General features: G+C 37.4%; 1 protein-coding gene across 1 annotated transcript; it reads right to left on the bottom strand.

Annotated features, from left to right (window-relative positions):
• Positions 1 to 5,835: 5,835 nt before the first annotated feature.
• On the bottom strand, positions 5,836 to 21,548 carry SMIM3 (small integral membrane protein 3). The gene is made up of 2 exons (XM_072400524.1): positions 21,393 to 21,548; positions 5,836 to 6,581 (listed from the first exon to the last, which is right to left on the bottom strand). Exon 2 carries the CDS (start codon positions 6,552 to 6,554, stop codon positions 6,378 to 6,380), a length of 177 nt encoding a protein of 58 aa, XP_072256625.1. The 5' UTR covers positions 6,555 to 6,581; positions 21,393 to 21,548; the 3' UTR covers positions 5,836 to 6,377.
• Between the last annotated feature and the right edge of the window lie 329 nt (positions 21,549 to 21,877).

Genomic DNA, 21,877 nt, shown 5'->3' with positions numbered 1-21,877 from the left:
ACTAATGGAAAAGTCTTTTAGCTTGTCACAAGGCACACAGCGTGCCTGTTTCTGGAGTAATAACTAGAGGATACTGTGTTCTCCAAAGAATGCTCGCAACAGGAAATGAAGGAACTTGAGCAACCAAGATGGAAAAGAAAAAAATCAGATTCATGTTCTAATTTCATGAGTATCAGTTTGTCTGTGGTTTAGCAGTAAGGATGTAATTCTGCCACAGCCAACACAACTGTTAGATGTGGTATCTTTTCCCAAAAGCCACACAGCACAAAGTGAAGATGACATTATTGTAGATTAGTCACTAGCAGGAATAACACATTGTATATAATGACTCACAAGGGGGCTTTGAATACCATTCCCTGACAATCACTTTAGCTATTTCAGACTTTTTACTAAAGATGATCAGGGGGTTGTGTTTGTTACTTTGTCCACTCAATGCACAGTGACAGTGTTTGTAAGAAGGCATAATGCTACCCAATGATACCCACCTCTCCAGAGCTTCCCTGACATTCCTTCATCAGCAAAATAATTAGTGCATTAGAATATGGAGGTGAATGTAACCATTTTCCATGTCACAATGAATGAGTTCAGTGGTAAATCACAAGCACAGCTGGAGCAATAGTAAGGGATTTGTCCTTTGCTGCCCATAGATTCTGACACCAGCTGCGGAGGAAGGTGGCAGGGGATTGTCACTGAAACAAATCCAGGTTAGTTTGATGACATGTCTTTAAGAAGAACTTTAATTCTTATCCATTGCTGGTCCTATTCATTTCTATGGCTGGTCTGGATTTCTTTCTGCAAAGGTTGTATGGTGGCTGGCAAGGCAGAACAGTGAAGAACTCAAAGACAGAAAGGGACTTGGGAACTTTTGTAGGGGGCATTTAGAAAGCTTTCAGACTTACAGATGAAAACAGCTTGTTAGCTACTCCCAGCTTCAATACTGTGCTGTTTAACCCTACAGTTGTTGTGTCAACCAGAGTTTATCTGCAACCACATTGAACCTCTGTGTCATGCAGTGCACTTGTGGTTTGTTGTTGTTCAATGTTTTTAGGAAGCTGGTGGGTAAAGAAAAAGTCTGGGCCATCTTAGTCCTCTAGCAGCAACCACAACTGCTTTCAACCGCTGTAAATATTGGGGTGTCCAAACATCCAATGCAATGCAGAATATTACACACAATATTAACAATCTCCATCATCCCCGTCAGCCAGCCAAAACTTGCACACAGAACAGTTATAAAATTGACATTATGCAGTCTTATATATTTATAAAGCTGTATGTTTGAGATTCTCTGAAACATTCCCTGGTGAAAAATCTTCCAGGTCCATGTTTATCAATAGCAGTAATTTATTCTCTTCCATGGAATGCTCTATGAGTAGACCCCTATGTCTGCAGAGACTAAATATAAAATAAAGAATTAAACTGACTATGTGGTGTTCAACAAAGAATGATGTGCTTTTTTGTAACACTAGAATTGTTTTTCTATTGTTAAGAAGCAGATGATGTGCAAAAAGAGTTAATTGTATAAAGATGTGAAAACTGTTCTTATATATATATAATTTGCCTTTTGAAATAGTTAAAATGTTAAGGAGGTCCTATCACCAGAATAGACTGGTAAACAAATAGATTGTTAAATACCTCACTCAAATATCTCACGTTTGTTTTGTATCGATTTTAGTATTACCCATTTAGCGAGCCTATGTTTCCATAAATATCGACTGTTCTGATTTCCAGGCTACCTGATCCTGAATCCTGGTTTCTATGCTATCTTTCTGTTTTTTTTGCAATTTCTCCAATTTTGTTATTTCTTCTCTATTTACAGCTGTTCTGGTAAATGGGTTTTGGAAATGCATGGATGCTGGTGTCAGACAAGTCAGAGAAAGTTAGGTTGGGTGTTTAATCTTGTTTATGGGATTTTTAATTCTATTTTCTGCTGTTACATCCTTAGCTGCATTACCATTATGGAAAAATAGAAATACCATCTCTCAAGGAAAATAATACTGATTGCACCGAGAAAGGAACAGAAATGAGAGTCATTAATATTGCATGTATTAGAAGTGCTTTAATGAGGAGTTGCTGCAAGTATTTGGATACCCAAATGTATATTTTGCAGTGTAATTGGCCAGTTGTTGTTTTTTTATATGGCTGTAAATGTTGAGCTTCCCCGGCTATCTCACTAATCCCATCCCTTCAAAGGCAAAAATCCCAGAACATTACGTTTTCTGTGCAGCAGTCCCTTTAGTCCAATATCAGAACATCTGTACGGAAATCAAAGCAGAAAGTAAAAAATCTGAAGAAAAAGGCGTCACTAGGGACACTTTAGTTGAGAACATCCTCTGGCTTTTTAGTTTTGTACAATCCTGACATGCTCTATTTAACCTTGTGGCATTTAGAAGATAATATACAGGAACAGAGTGTATCTATACCCAAAACTATTTTGTTCTGGATAGAATAGGGAAAGGTTAGAACTCCTGTCAAGTTTTACTTTGTTCTGGTGTGGTGCTGTAAGCAGTCCATCTGGGCATAAAATGGAGAATAATGCTGTGTGTGTGGGGGGTATTACTCCGATCTCCACTTTAGGAAAAGATGGTGGTGACACTGTTTGGGTCATACAGCATCGACTAAGAGTCTTCAGTGTTGGAGCACACAATGCAGTTCTGTTATTTAAAGAAAGGCATTTTAATATTAATACCAGTCATTGTCTTGGTTGTGTTTGTCATAGGGGCCTGCAAATCATCTTTCATATAAACATTATGACATATGATGACGGCAAAGTTATAACTGAATTGTTCTGCCAAACACATGCATACTAACTTAAATTGGATGACATTTTTTTCTTGAAAATAATTGTCTATTAGATAATGAATGTGAACTGACGTCAGTGGAAACAGACGAGTGATTAATGTATGCAAAGATGAAATATATTTTCCTAAACACTCCATCAATAGTAAAGTCTGCCAGAAGCTAACTCACTAGCTTTTACTATAGACAAAATTATATTGCTACCTAATGATATGAACAAATTTTATTTTGAATCCATCAATCCATCAATACGCTGGATTATTTCACAGCAACAGTTTAGCTCCATTCTTGCTGATCTATAGCTAAAAATCTATAGATAAAAGGAACTATAACAACCCCCACAAGACCAGACTGGATCTATTATCAGGCTGCATCTATTATTTGGTCTGTGCCATAACAAGAAGCGGTATCTGTCTGAAGAAGAGGTATTGATTGGATGCCCTGAGTAGCCAATCAGCTGTTCTGCCCTTCACAGAGAATTCCCTGCCTTGGTAATGACAACAGATGGTGGAAAAGACTAAGTGGTCCATCATGTCTGCCATATAAATATATATAATTTTTTAATGGTATTTAACTTTGTCTCTGTAAAACCATGTTTATCCCAAGCAAGCTTAAATTCACTTCACTGGTGAAGTTTGTTTCGTCCATGAACTACTTTTTCTGTAAAGAAATACTTTATAAAGTTGTTTTAAACTTTTCTCCTCCTAGGTTAAGATCCTGTTTCTGTGTTGTGGAACAAGGGTAACCTGAAAGCATCAAGAAGCAGAGGGTGAAACTGAGAGGGTGTCAGATCCTGATAAAAAGTACATTTCTGATGGGACAGACTTTTTTTATATGGTGTTTAGATGTGTTAAAACCTGTTTGTGTACTATCTGTGAATCTAAGATCGCGTGCTGTCCCAGTGACAGGTGTCGGAGGGAAAGAAAATGAAGGGAACTCTTACATTTTACATTTGTCAGCAGAACAGAAGGCATGCAGGAATTTTCCACTTGGCATACTGATTCTGGTAGCAATTCTCAAAGGTTGCCTTTCTTTATGGAGAATTTCTATAATTTACTTTTGTGTCCCCAATATAATAAAAGATCCTTGAGATTAAGTATACCTTTATTGTGGACAGAACGGAATATAAACTTTTCTTACAGTTTCTTACTGAGGCTCTTTCAAATATTGTGTATGTTTTGTATTAACCTAATTTATATGCTTTCTATGTTTTAATGCATCTAACAATCTATATCCCCTTAGCTGTGATTTTCTTAAATTCAATCTGTGTTATTAAATTCTAGCAAGAAGTGTTAAAGTCTGAGAATTCTTTGCAAGTAAAACCCCCTGTGAGCTTCATGTACAAGAAAAGGTCGCTAATTGAAAGCAGAAGCCTCTCTGTTCCAAGCATTAGTTCATGTGGAAATGGAACAAAGAAATTCTCCAAGGGGTAGGGAAATCAGACTTTGTTGTAATTTCCTGCATAGAATAAAGTCTGTCATTAAAAATAATATTTCAAAAAATATGAATGTGAAGTGTGTGAACACAAAGGGAAGGTTGTGAAAGACTGAATCGAGTGATTTATGTGTAACTCTTGGCAGCTAAAGATCCATAATAACCAGCATCTGCACATTTGACATCTGGTAGTAGTGAGTGGTACTGGTACCGCTCACTGCCAATCCATATTTTCTCTATGGAACACTCGCTGGGAGAAGTGACATGTAGCATCTCCCCAAAGACAGCGGTCCCAGGGATGAGGAAGTAATAAACGCACTGCAGCCTCATGGCCAACAACATGAACATAGCCTAAAAAGGTTGTGTTTTGTTTTACAATGTCTGTATTTTAAGTACATTTAAAATAAAACTTTTATTGCTGTCTTTGTTTCCACTGGGGGACGACTTTTTTTTTATTTCCTGGCCTAGAGATATGACAATAAGTTGAGGGAAATCCCTAATTGTCACTGGAATAAGTGACCCTACTGGAAGACTTCTGCTGGTAATAGCAAAACCATTTTTGGTTTCCTTTTACTTTCTGACCCAGTGAATGGTCACCAATACAAATAATCAATGTAGCAGAGAGACGGAAGGCAACAACTTGCCAAAACCTCTTACAGACACTAGAAGTTTGTTGCTTGAGAAGAACTTTAGTGATCATCCCATTAAATGGTAATACCACAGTTTTACAATTTACTTTGGATGGGTTGCAGTGGGCACCCCCTCTCCAAAAAAAAGGATATATTATAAGAAGATGTGTTAACGTACATATGACGTAATAAATGTCCTGAAATGGTTGCCACGTTAATATCAGTTCTTTAAGGCCAAATCTCTAGCTTTTAAACCGGATAAAAAATTTTCCTATGAGTTTTAAACGTCAGTAATAATAATGATACTATTGCAGCAGTAAGCATTGACATAAAGGATCCCCCCCCCCCCCCCCCCCCCCCCCTTTCACCGGTTCTTACAGCCAGACTGGGAGAAACAATACATTACATTTTTTTGATGTCATTAGCACTTTGTCAAGAGTACTTTGAATCACTATCTTTTATTACAGATGAAGCCTTTTGAAGTTTTATATGCCTTCTTATCTTTTTCTGGAAGTAGATTCTGACAGCAAAGGAGGCAAATTCCATTTATAATCTAGCTTTAGAGGACTGCAGAATAACTGCAGATTGATAAAAAAAACAAATGTATAAAACTAAACTTTTGACCCAAAAGCCATTTTTAAACCTAGTTTCAATACTTGTCAAGAAGTTGCCCCCAAAAAATTCTACTTAAAGTTCTCTGCAATACAAGGGAAAGTACACTGACCTATGTTTTGGCCTGTGTGTCCTACCTGCCCTCTATACCAGTGCGGCAGCCACCTTTAGACTTTTTAGCATTTGACATTTAGATGCCCGTGTCCCTCACTGTGCCCTGTGGAATCATCATTGAAGTCTGTGTCATAAATGTGTCCTGTAGTGAGAACAGAATAAACAATATCGTGGAGGAGAACCTAGGCACCCAACACTTCATAAAGTGTTGGATGCTAAAGAGCTTGAAAAAAGACAAAGGAGACATGAGTTGTCAAACTTTCCTTTTTTGGTCCACCTTACCATAATCTGTCTGAATAAGGAATGAAATGCTCACTTTTCACTATAAGTACAATGTTATATTGAGGATATTGGGAAACAAAACTAGTTCTCTGTTCTTTTCAACCATCAATCTCTTCAGAAGGAAAATTGGCTGTATTTCATGTTCACCAAGAGAGTCCGAAAAGTAACCAATTTGATAAATAGTAAAAAGCAAATTTAAAATTCCATCACTACACATTTAAATATTTTTGTCTTCATTTAGTATTGCACATATATATTGTTACATGATATGAAAACAAGTGAAATATATTAGTTTGTGGTTGTTTTATGGTGTTTATGGTTTCTTTGCAGTGTTTCTTCATGAAGTATACCTACAATGTACATACTCCAACCTTCATGTCCATGTGTAAAATATAGCAAGAGGCACAAAGTGCACTCATTGTATGTGTCAGATCAATTGTCTTTTAGCATCCTTTTCTAACTGATGTTTCCTATCCATTGTGGTGTTTATTACAGTCCTCCTCCATGTTGCTATCGGTTGTGTTGGATGGGATGAGTTCGCACTCTGTAGATAATTACAGCTGCAGCCGGAAAGAGAAGCAATGAGGTCATCACCAAAATAGTAGCCAGAATAATTAGAACGATGACCCAGATGTCCAATATGTGTTTAGGGATATCTGCTGGGGTTGGGGTCACGAGATCCGTCATGTTGGCTTATGAAGTGGAATCCACTGCCTGTAATGAGAAATAATCAGATATGACAACGAAAAACAAATAATCAGTAAGTTCCACATGCCTATTATTCAGCTTCCAACCAAACTGCTACACTTGGCCTGCAAAGCATCTAATGACCAAAAATGACTAGAGATGCAGAAAAAGGAGATGGGTGTTTGGAACAATGTAACTGCTATTGTGTGTGAAGCAGATAGAACACCAGAGGCTGCCCAATGGCAGAAGGGGTCTTGGAAGTAACTAAGCATTCCAGAATGTACAGGTATTATGCGCATACATACACCACAGACTTTACTTCCAATTAAAACCCGCTATAAAGTACAGCCAATTACAATGACCAAATACAACAGGAGAAAAAAAGAAAAAAAAAACAATCAGAAAAGAAAGAGCAACAACAAAAAAAACATAAGTAAAACATGATAGATAGATAGATAGATAGATAGGCTGACAAAAAGCAGAAAAATGAAATATTGTCTAGCCAGGTACAGTTTTGTAGCTATCAAATAAGCAACTGAGACTTATAAAAAGTAAACACTTTCAAAAAAGAAAATGTTGGTCCAATTTCTGATAATAAATCAAGCAGTAGAACTGTATCCAAACTCATAAAAGGAAATCAACAATTCAGCCAAGCTGTGTTAATATGCCAGTATAAGATGTGATACAGGATTCCTGCAACCATCCATCAACAGCTGGGAGCATTCACATTTGTGAATATAAACACAGCTATCAAAGTAGCTGGATAGAGACCAATTAAAGAGTTTTGTTCCTAACCTGAACTTAAATGGCACTAGAAGAATTCTTTGAAAAGAGACAGGAAACATGATTCCATATTAATCCTTCACCCATCATCAACCATCCTTATCCTAAATCATTTGCTATCCCTGGGGCTGGAATAATCCAATAAAAGAGGAATGGGTTGAGATTTTTCTGCACAATTCTAATCTATGATAAAAGAAAAACCTAAAGAAGTTATACAACTTTGTAATATCCCTGTATGTAACCATAACACTAACACAATACGTAAATCTATCAATATTCGCCTAACCAATCCCCCAAATATGCATACAAGATAACTTATCAAGTTCAGGGTTGCAGAGATCATTTTAGGTACATATATCTCCTTTTCCCACATACTTATACATACGTAGATTGGAATATTTTTGGTATATTAGTTACAAGTTTCTCATAAGTGTTAAAAAATGCCGTTAGTACATCTCAAAAATATATTACTCAATGACCTCAAATATAAAAATACATATATACAGTATAGATCACGCAGCAGGAGCTGTACATCCAGGCATGGAGCTTATCATCACATGATTATACCAAGGTTGTGAAGTTGGAAGCAATTTTTGGATGCCTGGAGTCATATATATATAAAATATACCAACAACTTTCTGACATGCATGCACTTCCTTGATAAAGTGGACTTTGTTCTATGAAACGTGTTAGTTGCCCATGCACTATGCATTGTGTACTGCAGGAAAGCAAAAAGCATTAATACAGAAAGGAGGTCTATTAATACACCATAGAAATGACTGTGAAAAACTTTAACATAATGTACTTTACAGTCAATGTTGGGGATGTTGCAAGCACACAATGAAATCATCGACAGGCTAGCAAAATGAACAGTCAGAATGTTACTACTGAAAGGGAAGTAAAATACAATAATAAAAGTAAAAACAATTGTTTGGTAATATTTTCTTCCCTTTTTCTCAGAAGGTAAATTACATTTTTTACATTTTGTTAATTAAAGCTTAACTACGGGAAAGTGATCACTATCTGTATCTGACACGATGCCCATGAAAATGAACCCTTATCATTCTTGCCTTCATCACTTTCAGCCTGAATGAGCAGCTCTGCCCCAGAACTATGGCGAGAAACCAATAAATGCTGTGACCCTTTTTTTTTTTTTTTATTTATTTATTTTTATTTTGGGTCTTCACCGTTGTCAGCTGTATTTCCCATTACGCAATGGGCACCGTTGTGGGTGGGATTGTTGGCAGATTTGTAGAATCGGTGTAGGCCATGGTAGTCAGGACACACCAGGTATCTGATATATCTGTTATCCCACAAAAGGTGAGCAGCAACATTACATAAAGATGAACTACACAAGGATTATATGGCATATATATGTAAACAGGAAAATGTAGCAGGAAAAATGGCCACTTGTCTTGCATACAAATAACATGGGACACTAAGCTAATGAAAAGTTGAAATTTAAGGAAACATTCGCACGTATAAATAGAAGAGAATCCTAACAAAAAGATAGGACAGGACAATGTAAAAAGATTTTTTTTGCCATCCAAGTTCATTCTTAAGCCCCCATACTAATAGTTTGTTCATGGATCTCAGCAATGTGTATATTGGATCCCTAAGGCTATGTACACACGTCAGATGATTCTCGTCTAATTATCGCTTCAGGGCTAGTATTGGACGAGAATCTGACGAATGTACAATGACCGAACGACATCAATCACATCAATTAAACGACCACAAAGCACGTAAATGGGAGAGAGCACAGCAGGGTGCTGCTCAATTTTCCCCCCCTCCCCTCTCCATGGAGCAGAACTATGCTGTATGTACAGTGCTCATGTATGCATCTTTCAGTCTTTTGGCGTTAGAAAACATTGTGAAAGATCCTTTCCAACGACAAAATTCCAACGTGTGTACACAGTCTCAGACACAAATGTCATAGTTCAGCACCTGCTGCAGCCTCTTGTTTTGCGCTTGCTACAAAGTAAAAGTATTTTAGCTTGATTCTTGTGGGTTGGGAGACTGTGTGAATGCTTTTGAATGCCTGTAGAAGACTGATGGCGAGGAATGTAAAGTCATAAGTACTTTATTATGTTTGGAGGGATGTCTTATTCCTAAGGGTTGATTGGAGTTTGTAAACATAGAGCAACAGAAGCTAACAAAATGGCATGTTGGCAGACATCATGCAGCAACCTCCGCTCAGAAACACAGTTGATTGTAAGGATAAAAATAACAAATCCAGAATAACTAACGCTGCCTTGAACAAATGTTAATTTGGGGCAGTATAATGTGTACGCTGTTACAGCGTACTGTCTACATAAACCTTCAATAAATCTGTGCTCCAACCAGCCAACCCTTCCCCACCACCACCTTCCTCCAACAATACCTTTACCCTCCATAACTGCTGTAGTATTAATATTATTAAAAAAATCAAAAGCCCTTTTTTTCTTGCCTACTCCATGGTCATGTGATGCAGTAAGTTCTGAACCTTCCACCGTCTAGAACAGTGGTCGCCAACCAATTATTTTTTGGCTTTCTGTAAGGGTGATATTCTTCCCTAAGACCTGAAAGTTATTTCAAAGGTTCCCCTATGTAAAAATGGTTGAGTAAGGCTGCTGTATACTGCAGAGTGGAAGGATCCTCTTTTAGGTGCTCATGGTTTACCTGGAGAGGACACTTCCAATTGGCTGTTCAGTGGCAGGGTCCTCTCAGGCTCTAGAAGACTGCAGCAGAGCAATGATGTTATTATGGCGTGACCAGTCAGTGGAGGGCCCAGACTGCAACAATGGTCTTCACTTAATAGATCAAATGATGGCCAACTCAGTTATATGCCCATTAAAGTCCAGTTTCATGACCTCTCCATCACATTCTAAAAGGGAATTGGTTTGTCCAGCTGGGGAGAATTCAGGCAGAGCTGACAGTACTGCTTGAAATTTCAGTTCAGCAAAGGCAATATTGTCAACTCACTTACAAGAGAACTTACCAGCTTATCGTATGTACCCAAGTATAGGTTGACTTTTTCAGCACCCAAAATGTGATGAAAGTCACCCTCGGCTTATACTCCAGTCAGGTGCATGGGTCCCTCCAGAAAAGCACTTGATCTGGCAGCTGCGGTGGAAATTTGATGGCCTCAAAAGCCGGAGTTACAGCGGAGATACGACGGAGTTACGGCGGCTACACACTGGCGTAACTTCGGCGCCAAATTTAAAAGTACACAAAACATAACAAAAATCCACTTACCTTGTTCCGTTGTCATCCTCCGGCGTCCTGCTGGTTCTCACAGCTCCTCCGGACATGTTTTCTTTCTTCTGTCCTCAGCCTGTCCTCAGAGTTTCCTTGTGATGTCGGTACATGTGTCAGTGCGAGCGGGAGGAGCGGCGGAAAATTTAAATAATTTTGTTTTGGAGTCAATACAAAATAGCTGTACTGAGTCCAATACAAAGAAAGCTTTGTATATATATATTTTATACATGCTACTGTACAGTTATATTACATGTTTAGTGATTTTTTTTTAAAGTTTATTAATAAATTAATTAAATATTGGACATATTTGGTGAGTTATGCCTAAGAATTATAGGCCTACAATGTAAAATACATTTATGTGCAAAAAAATGTAACGTGAGAATTAGAACGCTAGGGGGGCTATAGTGGCTGAATGCAGTACCGCTCTCAGACAATTTTTCCAGACAGAATCATACCACCAGGGAGGTTAAAGAGAATTTAGTGGTTAGGTACGGCAAGTAGTATACCTACCTAACCATTAAATTCTCTTTATGGTATTTGTTTACCGTAATATGGCTGTAATGGCCGTGTTATGCAATTGTATTGGTATTTATTTTGAATATTGAAACTTGCCAGTAGCTGCAGCATTTTCCACCCTCGGCTTATACTCAAGTCAATAAATTTTTCCTGTTTTCCAAGGTAAAAATAGGTTCCTCGGCTTATAATCGGATCCACTTTTACTCCGGTATATAAGGTAGTAAAATTCTGCAAGGTCAATGGACATTGAATAAAAGGAAAAATGTGCATATTAGGGAGGTGTACTTCACATAAATGAAACTGATGGACAATGTTGGCCAATTTAGTTCTTCACCAAATGTTTTAGAATTTTTAGTTTGTGTATGGCAAGTCTAATAAAATAATTAAGTCAAAGGTAAACCAGCCTTATCTGTAAGACCCTCCTCAGTTACAAACATAGAAAATTAATGAACAAACAAGGACTTGCTGTTTGATTTGGGTTTATGTATTTTCCAGTACTCCCCTCTGCAGATAAAGGCTGGATGGATGGGGTCCTGGGGTTATGTTGGTCTGTGTTTGTTTAACAATTACAAAATGATGGATGGGAATGAAGATAAACACAGGCTATACGCCTGACTGCAGCAAAGGATGGAAGCCATTATCCCAAGCATGATTTAATCTATGTCAGGAAGATCATTACACCAGAGAAAAATATATTTGTATGGCACAGGCTCCCCCCCCCCCCCCCTTTTAATCTTGATCAAAATGTTTCCACTACAGGACAGATTCCATTTTAAACTTTGAAGAACTCTAGATATTCTAGAACTTCAAAAAACTAGTTATAAGGAAAACCATAAGTAATCATATAAATATACCACTAAATTGTTTTGTATATTTCTGTGCAAAATTGCCAACATTTAGGCCACAGTCACACCTACCACCATTATAGAAGAGTATTAAAAATGAACTTATTGATAACTGGGATAAAGTGTGTGTTTATTATATTTTCTTAGATTTCATTTGGGCTAGATAGAAGTATAAAAAATAAAGTAAAAAATATTAAATATCAATACTATATTCAATATTACACCATTACCTACAGTATATTCCTGAATATAAACCAGAATACTTTTATCTAAAAAACAGAAAAATACTTTAAAATGAGTATAAACCTAGGGTACAAAATGCAGCTGTCACGAATAACATTTAAACAATGAAATGAATGTGAATAAAACCACCCATGGTATGTTTTTTTTCAAAACATTTTTTTAAAGGGGAAAAAAATAAAATCACATGGGCTCATCCTCCTTATCGTATTCTTTTAATAGTATTTTGTACTTGAGTTGGTTATGATGGGTCATTTGCTGCTAAATTTTTTTGTGCATAATTGTTCATGACCAGTAGATGGAGATATGTCCTCATGTAACATGTAAAACTCATGTCTCCAACAGCAAGAGTTTGTTACACACTGTACATGAGCACATAGCACCATCTATTGGTATGACCCAAGTATAAAAAAATAAAATAAAGTATTTTAATGGCAGTTGATATATAGTGAATAGGGTAAAATAGGGTGTGCTCCAGCCAGGCAACCCTTCCCCATCACCATCTTCCTCCAACAATACTTTTACCCTCCATGCCTGCTGTAGTATTAATAATATTAAAAAAATCAAAAGCCCTTTTTTTTCTTGCCTACTCCATGGTCATGTGATACAGTGAACCTTCCACCCTCTAGAACAGTGGTCGCCAACCAATTATTTTTTGGCTTTCTGTAAGGGTTTGTTACACACTGTACACGAACACACAGCGCCATCTATTGGTATGACCCACGTATAAAATACTTTTTTAAAATAAAGTATTTTAAAAGCAACAAATATCAGTTGATATATAGTAAATAGGGTAAATGTTCCTTTAGGCAAATGGTGTAAACTACCTAAATTTGACTAGACATCAGCCTTTTGCAATCCTAGTATGGAAGAGCTCATACTGGGAAAGAAGAAAGCAACACAAAGAGCCAGTCAGTATTGGTGCAGTGTTCAAGTGCTTACAAAATAAATGATCATAGGAGGAGAGAGAGAAGAGTGAAAGAAATGAGCTCAGTTGTTGTTTTTCTGAATTTCTGAAAAAGTTTTGTTACCTGTTGATCCTGCCAGACATTTTTGTAGAAAGGCTAAGGATAGACAGCTACCAAAACAGTTACAGGATAACTAAGAGGAATCAAAACTGGTATACCAAAGCTGTGGTAATGCAGAAGTACGATCTCCTGGGCTGCATTGTGTGCTATAGCAATGACAATTTTAGAACTGGATAGACAGAAATAGAAATCCTTCTGCAGGTAAACCAGCTCTATATTTCACCTGTGCGTTTAGGGGTTTGCCTTTAGTTTTGCTTTGCAATGGCTGTGTTGCATGGCTAGAAATGGAAATTCTAGTGAAAATATCCTCCAAATTATCCTTCAAATTACATTCCTGACAACTCCAAGTCCACTGCCAGCAACCACAAATAAAAAAAAAACAAAATGTGATTTTTGGGTGGAACTGACATTTAATTCTTGGCACATTATTTGTTTTGAGCTGCTGAGCTGATATATTGGAAACATTGAGGCCAAACGAAATCTGAATATTAAATGAATTATTATTTTGTGGGTGCATGGCAGCAGTCAGGTTACATCAATCCACTCCGAGTCTCTTTCATTTTTCATGTCGATGGAGGCAGCACTGTTTTATTTGGAGGTCTCAGTGCTGGAATCATTTTGAGTCTCCTGACAAGCTTCTGGCAGCTTCACAGTCTCTAAGCTTTTTGTAATGGGACAGGAATGCTAAATGGACAGAGACACAAAGGAGGGATGGAAAATGGAAGCAGCAACGACGCAAAGATAAACTAGGCAGCAAAGTATCTGCATGAAAAGCCTCAGATATTGACCGCTTTTTGTGTCCCTGCACAAAAATGAAGGGCCAGAAGAATACTGAAGAAGAGAGTTCTGCTTCACTGCTCCAGGACCCATATGCCGCCTAAATATGAGAAATTGGCAGGTTCTACTTAAAGCTTCTCACACAGGGAAAGTATAGTGAATTTTAAGCAAGGTAAAATCTTCAGCTGTTATTGCAGTGTTTACCATGAAGTCATTTTTGGTGTTTAGGACTAAGAAAAAAATAGCAAATATTCCACATGACTATTATTATTAGGCAATCTTTTATCCAGTAAATAAAATGTAAAATAATTCGATGGCACAGCACAATGATTTACAGAAATAAATGTGACTGGAAGGCAGTAGCTTACTCTTGGTGCTCTGATAATCCTTTGTCATTTTACAAAGCCGACAGGTCATTATTACAGAAAGGGACAGGCAACGTACCTTCTGCAATAACGCATCTTGCCTGTCTGATCACTTCCGCTTTCTGGTGACAAAGCTTAGCTGTGCATGCGCAGCATCAGGTTTGATAGCCAGGGCAACCTGGAAATCCTGGCTTCCCTTTAAATGATCCCGACACAGCCAATCAAGAAGAAAAGGAAGATGGCGGTGCTTGTATTAAAACATAGATTGGTGAATCATGAAGCTTTAGTTTCTCTTTAGTTTAAAAAAAAAGGAAATAATGGTGCACTTTTATTTGGCAAGGCAAACAAAAGCAGTTCATTGCAGGAAGGCTTTGCACAACAAGCCTATCCAAACACCTAACTAAACCTTTGCAGATTCCTGGTAACAAGGTACCCTGTGATCCAGTCTTTCAATTTATTACATTTGGGGGAACCCTTGAAAGAATTTTTAGGTCCTAGGGAACCCCTGCCAATATTCATGATATGGCCAGTTCATGGTACATTGGCCTGGTGGTCTATGAGAAGATTGGCTCGTACATTCTTGGCAAAGATTGTTAACAATGTAATAACAAATAGCTGAATAGAGGTGGTAACTAAGCGGAGAGGCATAACTTGCTCATGAACCCCTAGTAACCTTCATTGAACCCTGGTTAAGAAACACTGCTCTAATGGGTTCCCCATAACAGCACATTTACCTTTTTATTGCTTGGTATATTGTCAGCTTTTCACCCAGTGCATAAAAAAGCCACCGCACACATCCAGGCCTATGATAACGGGGAGATCCGGCTTATAACTAAACCATGGATCTAGGACTGGAGGCTTCATCTTATCTAAACCTCCAGGATCAAGACCAGGACTTATTAGGTTCTAGAAATATAAAAAATATTTTCTCCATACCAGCTACATATTCTGGAGCCACCATGTGTAGGTGTGAAACCAAAGTGATAAACATCTACAAACCAGCCAGACAGTCCCTCTTGCTCCATATATACGAGTTGCTGCAAGTTGTCATCAGCTTGCCATTTTTTTCACAGCCAGGCTGGGTTTACAGAATCCATCATCCATCAAAAAGTAAAAATATTACTCTTCTGGCAATGCCAACCCTTAATATTTCAATCAGGAAGATCTGGGCCAGTGACTTATTATTGAAATATGAAGCCAGAAGGTTGCTATTGCCAGAAAAGTAATATTTTTAAGAGGCCAACAATGGCAACCTGCACCTTTTTCTCATGACATATTTACTTTACCTTGATAAATGTACTAGTATATCTTAACAATGTCCCTTGTGCTTCTAAAAAATAAATTGCTTCCTGGTAGCTGTTTGATTTGTGAGTTGTGTACATTTTGTGCTGTAATGCAAAATGTACTTTTAGTAGCAGACGCACCTCTAAATAGTCACATATAGCCTCTGGGGTGCACAAAGCACTTGCTTCTGGAGTTCCTGGGTTATAAACATCTCTCTAAAGCCTTTTTCTCCTCTGCCGGTTTGGTCATTATCTTCCCCAGACTCAGCAATATGAAAGTCTAGTGGTGTAAACCGAGCAAAACTGGGCTTCGAGAAGTGAAACACAGAGTTTGTTAATTTTTGGGTTTGTAAGCAAATGTTACCTTCTCGCAGTTGTAACGCGACGTGTGATCACTTCCTGGTACTTGTAAACTAACATGTGTCTATGAAAACCACAGTGCTCAAATCTAGAGCGTGCCAGAAGTACTGCGGGAGCTGTGTATTAGGCAGACAGATGGGTATTGATTTAGAATTACTGCAAAGCAATCATACAGTGTATTATACAACAACTGAGGAGGGGTAACATCAACATACACAACACAAATTAACAAAACCTCTGCACTCGCAGTTAGGCTTTCTCAGCAAATTATATATACATTTTGCCTTTATAATGTGCCTGATCAAATAAAATTTAGATTCTTTTTTATTTATATATATATATCTATATATATATATATCTTTCCTGAAAGGCCCCTATTCCCTTATTTTGTCTCTGTGAAGTCTCATTCCCGACATACTGTACACCCATTTCTTTTTTGTAGGCTTCATGCCAATCTACAGGCAAGTAGTAGCAATATTTTAGGAATAGACTACTCATAGACAAAGTGAAGGTAAATGTATGTCATCCTCCTCCAAAGTATAATTAGCTGCCATTTATTGGCAGTCTATAGGAAGAAAGTGGGAACTTCTCAGGAATGGACTTCAAAGGACATGGACTGAAAAGACATCTGGAGTCTAAGGGTTTTTCGAACTGTGGCTGATTGATTTCCCATTGATGATGCCTGAATAGTTCTGGGGTCACACCACTTAGTAGAGCCAGCTGCGTGACTAATATTCTAGATCTATATAAAAGCATTTTTCTAGCCTCCACTGCAGGGGGGAATCCATTGTAAGAACTTTTTTCCACATTGACCCCCCCAAAATTAGATTTAGTTGTGGATCCCTGAGAACTGAATATTATTGCAAGGGTTCCTCAGAGGGAAAAGGGTTCTAAAATGCTGCTTTAAAGTGAAAACAGGTTAAGTACAATTTAACGCAAAGTTCAGATGGACAGTAGAAGAAAGTTCTTGGTGAGCATTTTAGGAAACTACCTAACCAACAAGTTTGAAAGAACTTACTAAACAAAGAATATTCTTCTATTTACTAGATCTTAGACCTGCACTGTTTCTTTCAACATCACATTAAGTCGAAGCATATTTTTATTTTTAAAGGGCCATAAAAATTGTTCATATGCAGTACTACTGCAAGACTTAATGCCTGGTTACATGAGTGGCCTATTTCTAATACAGCAAACAACAAAAAAAAAGGGCAATATCTCAATCAGTAATCCTACCAACCAAATCAGCCTTTAATATCTATAACCTAACATATAAGATTTCTAGCCTCCCACTATTCTGGAATGTTGCCAGTGTCACCTTCCCATAAAATAAATATCCTATCTAAAAAAAAAAAAAGGATCTTGTAGGGCGAGCCTCCTAATTTCTTGATTTTACTCTAGGGTTGTAGTCGGGCTGTAAACAACAAGCTAATGTAAAATATATATAAATATACTAAATATAAACTATAATAATTCTAGTAAAATTATTTACAAACTTTCCAAGGAAATAGGAAAAAACAAGTTGAACATGCTGTTTGAAAATAAACAAACTCATCCATCATTACTTTTTAACGATATATTCTCTTTCATATGCAGATGATTGTAATTCTAGAAAAAGACATACATAGTGAATGATGGACCACGCTGATATGATATGCCCAGATGCAGTTTAAGCCAGTCAAAAGAACAAACATTTCTGGATGTAGTCAGTGTATTCCATGGGGCAAATGGATTCTTTATTTATAAGTAAAATGTGCTATAGACAACCACAAACAGTGTCCCTTAAAGCATATTTACCTGTCTGTTCACAATATTCTGTACTAGAGTACAATGACCTGCACCACGGCGGATTGATGAACCTCTTCTACATAAATCAGACTTTCAACGGATTTCTGGCTTGCGTACATAACCAAGCCCTCTTATCAGTCAAAAATAGAGAACTACAGAATGGACACTTCTCCCATTTAAGGAGTCATACAAAGAATATCAGCATATTGATTGTCTCCCAAATTGTTCTTCAATGAGTAACATCTGGCTATTATCATTCAGTAAAAGACAAGTAAAATGGCTCATTTATTTTTAGTTGTGTTTTCCTCTAACGTAAAAACTAGAATATGAATAAAAGTATATGTATATAGAATGCATAAAGAGTTATGTCTCAATGTTTTCAATACCACATAGCATACCCAGGGGTTTTGTTGCAGACTTGAAAATCTTGTAGGATAGAAATCAGCTAACATGCCTTTTCTAGAAATAAATAAAAGTTTTCCCTAAAAATACACATAAAATGTAACAAAAATTCTAATGAGAATGGCTGAAATAGGAGTGATTGTTATGAGAACACAGTCCAAGAAGGATCCTTCTTGTTTGCTCACTGTCATATGTTAACAATAATAAATCTATATATAGAATACAAAGCAAACTCTGATGTGTAGAAAACACAATGTATACATTTTTGAAGCATGTAAGAATAGAAGTGCCCTAAATTATATTGAAAATTTATAAGTGGGAATAAATGTCTTTCTAAACTTCAGGATCTGCCAAAAAAAATTCCCTTGTGTTGAAGTAACTGTCACACTGCAAGGGTTAAATGCCCATTTATGTCTAAGGAAAATGTAAAAAAAAAACTTTAGAAATAGCTCTAAATATAAAGATAACTTAAGTTAGTTCCTCACGTCTGCAGGCTCTTCTACAATATCACTGCTCTCTGGTAGGCTCTTCCCTAAGCTGCTTCAGGTGGTGATCCCAGGCACTGTTGTCTTCTCCTATAATACAGGACAAGACATCCCGCAGTTTAAGTGTGGGCCTGGCCACAACCCAGAGATGAAATGGAAGAAAGCCAGCCACAGGGTTGAAATGTGATTTAGGTAATCTCGCTCTTTACTTCCCACCAGTACAGCACATTATACATTAGTGTAGTGGTCAGTGGGAAGATACCTCTTACATTACTGGCCATTTGGAAGGATGTCAACCCCACAGATAGCCAAAAAGATCCTTGGTGTCAGTTAAATTGACCAGAGTGGCACAAACTGATCATTGCTCAATGAATCCCTATCAATTTATGGAGGAACTTGGGCTGAGAAACATGGTCAAAAGTTTGTGGACCTAAGGTCCTATTCCAGTGGGCATTAGTTTGGAGTTACCCCTCACCCCTTTCCAGCTATAACAGGCTCTATTATTCTGCAAAATCCTGCCTTTAGATTTACTTAAAGGTAAAGTTTGTTTTACCCTTAATATAACCTTGTGTGTAACTAAGAGGAAAAGATTTCTTTGACACCACTATGTGATTAACAGTGAACAGATTAAAAGATTAAAAAGTAAATGACAAATACACAGTTAGTTGTACATCCCATTTATGTCAGGTGTCATTATTCTCAGTTTAGGTAACACATTTACCTGCACTTAAAGGGAACCTGTCAGAATATGGACACTGCTTTTATTGATGCTTGTGTCCTGTATATTAGACACAATAGGAAGTACAAGAAAATCTCTCCCTTTTCATTTTGCTGCATAGTTACAATGTACATTCTGATGACTGGAAGAAAACAGACTGGGGAAAGAAATGCTTGCACCTGCCAATAGAATTATGATATCATCTCACCCTAGGCAAATTCATTTGACTGAAACTCAGGGGTGGCTTTTGAAAATGTAAAGGTTCAACTTCTTTGGAAATTTGCAGTATTAGGTTAGAAATGTCAATTTTTTGGCATGTGCTGTATTATTATCCTTGCTATGTACACATGGGTGCTGTGTGATATCCAATGTACAGGCTGCAGCTTTCATGGATTCCGTAGCTCACCTTGAGAAAGTGCTGATGAGTGCAATGCAGCTTCTTAGCCACAGGCACTGCAGGCAAGGTTTATGTTAAAGCAGCGCATTGCAAAGTAAATGTTTTGCAGACTGCTCTGCTGTATATAGGGATCACTCTCAATACAAAGATTTTCCAAAAAAAAGCCTTTGGGGTTTGCTTAGAATGTGATCTAAGTAACATTTTTACTTATACACAATAACACAATACAATTCTCTTAAAAAGCTAAAAATACTAAAACTGCAGAAGAAAGCATTACTAACTGAATGTGGTATAGACCATGTAGCCATAGATTGGGAGCTGGCACTTTTCGCAGGATAAGATATGCCAGGGACATGGTAGTCAGTCACTTACCACTGCCAATCAATACTTACTTAGTGAAATATTTATCATTAAATCACTGCATACAGGTGGTTCTTGTATGAGTTATTAGATCAGACCACCCACAGATAAGGCTACACATGTACACACGTGCAATAATTGTGTTGGAAAGGATCTTTCACAATCCTTTCCAACAACAAAAGACTGCACGATGCATGAACGAGCCCTGTACATACAGCACTGTTCTGTTCTATAGAGAGGGCAGGGGGAAGAAGCGCGGCACCCCGGTGTGCTCTCTCCTCTTCACGTTGTCCATCATCTGTGGATTCACCAGGACAGTCATTTGGATGACAAGCACTGTACACACACCAGATTCTTGTCCGATATCAGCCCTGAGTCGATTATCAAACGAGAACCATTGCATGTGTGTACGTAGCCTAAGAATGAAAAGTCTCAAATAACCTAGTAAGACTTTAGGGAAAAAAGGTTTATAGAGTTCCTGCATGTCCTGAGAGCTGATCCAAAAACAGATCAATTGTTTTATGTTAATGAATTCAGGTTAAATGATATTAGTAGTAACAAAATATAAATTACAAATATCTAGTTGAAAAGTTTAAAGAAATCATAAAACAGGGTAAAACAACATTACATATTGAAATAGTATTTGGATATTGTGATTTCCATAGAACAATATAAAAAGACTGAATTATAAGACACAAGCTTCCTAATATCTCTACACAATAAATATTGTCTGTTGTAGATTTATGAACATATCAGTGCAATAATAAATAGAACAAATGTGAGCTGTTACATTCTAGGTATTATATACAGCTTTTGTTTTTTATATTATTATGAATACACTGTTTTTATATAGCACCAACATATTACACAGTGCTGTGTGCAGATGACACACAGATACACACAATAACACAGGGGGAGGAGAGGACCCTGTCCCAAAGAGCTTACAATCTAAGAGGTGTATCAATATTAATTCCTAGCAATAAATTGCATCCAGAAAGTTAACACATTTGTTACAGCTGCTACTACTTAAATAGAGGACATCAGCTTTCAAAAAGTAGATTGACCACAAATATTTTTGTCTCTTGAAAAATTCTGCTAAGAATGAAATGCCCAAGGGGGGAGCTTACTGGAAGAACAGAGACATCAGGCTGTCAGACTGCTTTCATTATAGGAAGTAATATATTAACTGAACTAAAAAAAGCTGTTAGTTATCTAAAACAATGTTTAAAAATGTATAAACATAAATTCATTTACCTTAAGTTTAGAACTTCTCCATGGAGGTGCACAATAAAAGGTCCCAGATCAGGAATGGCAGTCCACCTACCCCAGGTGGTCCCAGTGAACAGACCTCCAAGGAACACACTCACTCTCTGCTCCTCATGGCAGCTTGGGCTCTGTGCCTGAAATGATTTCTCTATGCTATAACTAAGGGGATGTGTCTGGCCTGGAGGGGTGGAGATGCTCCATTGCCTCCTCCCTCTTCAAACAAAGACTCTTTAAGACTGAATAAAAAAGCCACCTAGTGATGGATAGCCAAGCTGCATACTGACATGAGACATTCACTGCTGGTGCTAGAAAAGAGCCATGCAGAATGTTCTTCCATGGAACTGATTGAACCAAGAGGGCTTCATTAGGTGACACTTCATTCTGCGGATAAAAAGTCTTGTTAACCCCATCGCACACATATATGATTCATAACTAATGCCTTAAAGTTCACAGCCAAACCTGTTTTTAGGTAT

The sequence above is a fragment of the Pyxicephalus adspersus genome, chromosome 2, assembly GCF_032062135.1.
Source record: "Pyxicephalus adspersus chromosome 2, UCB_Pads_2.0, whole genome shotgun sequence".
NCBI classification, from domain to species: domain Eukaryota; kingdom Metazoa; phylum Chordata; class Amphibia; order Anura; family Pyxicephalidae; genus Pyxicephalus; species Pyxicephalus adspersus.
The sequence above is the reverse complement of the archived record's forward strand: the minus strand, read 5'-3'. Positions and strand labels throughout refer to the sequence as shown.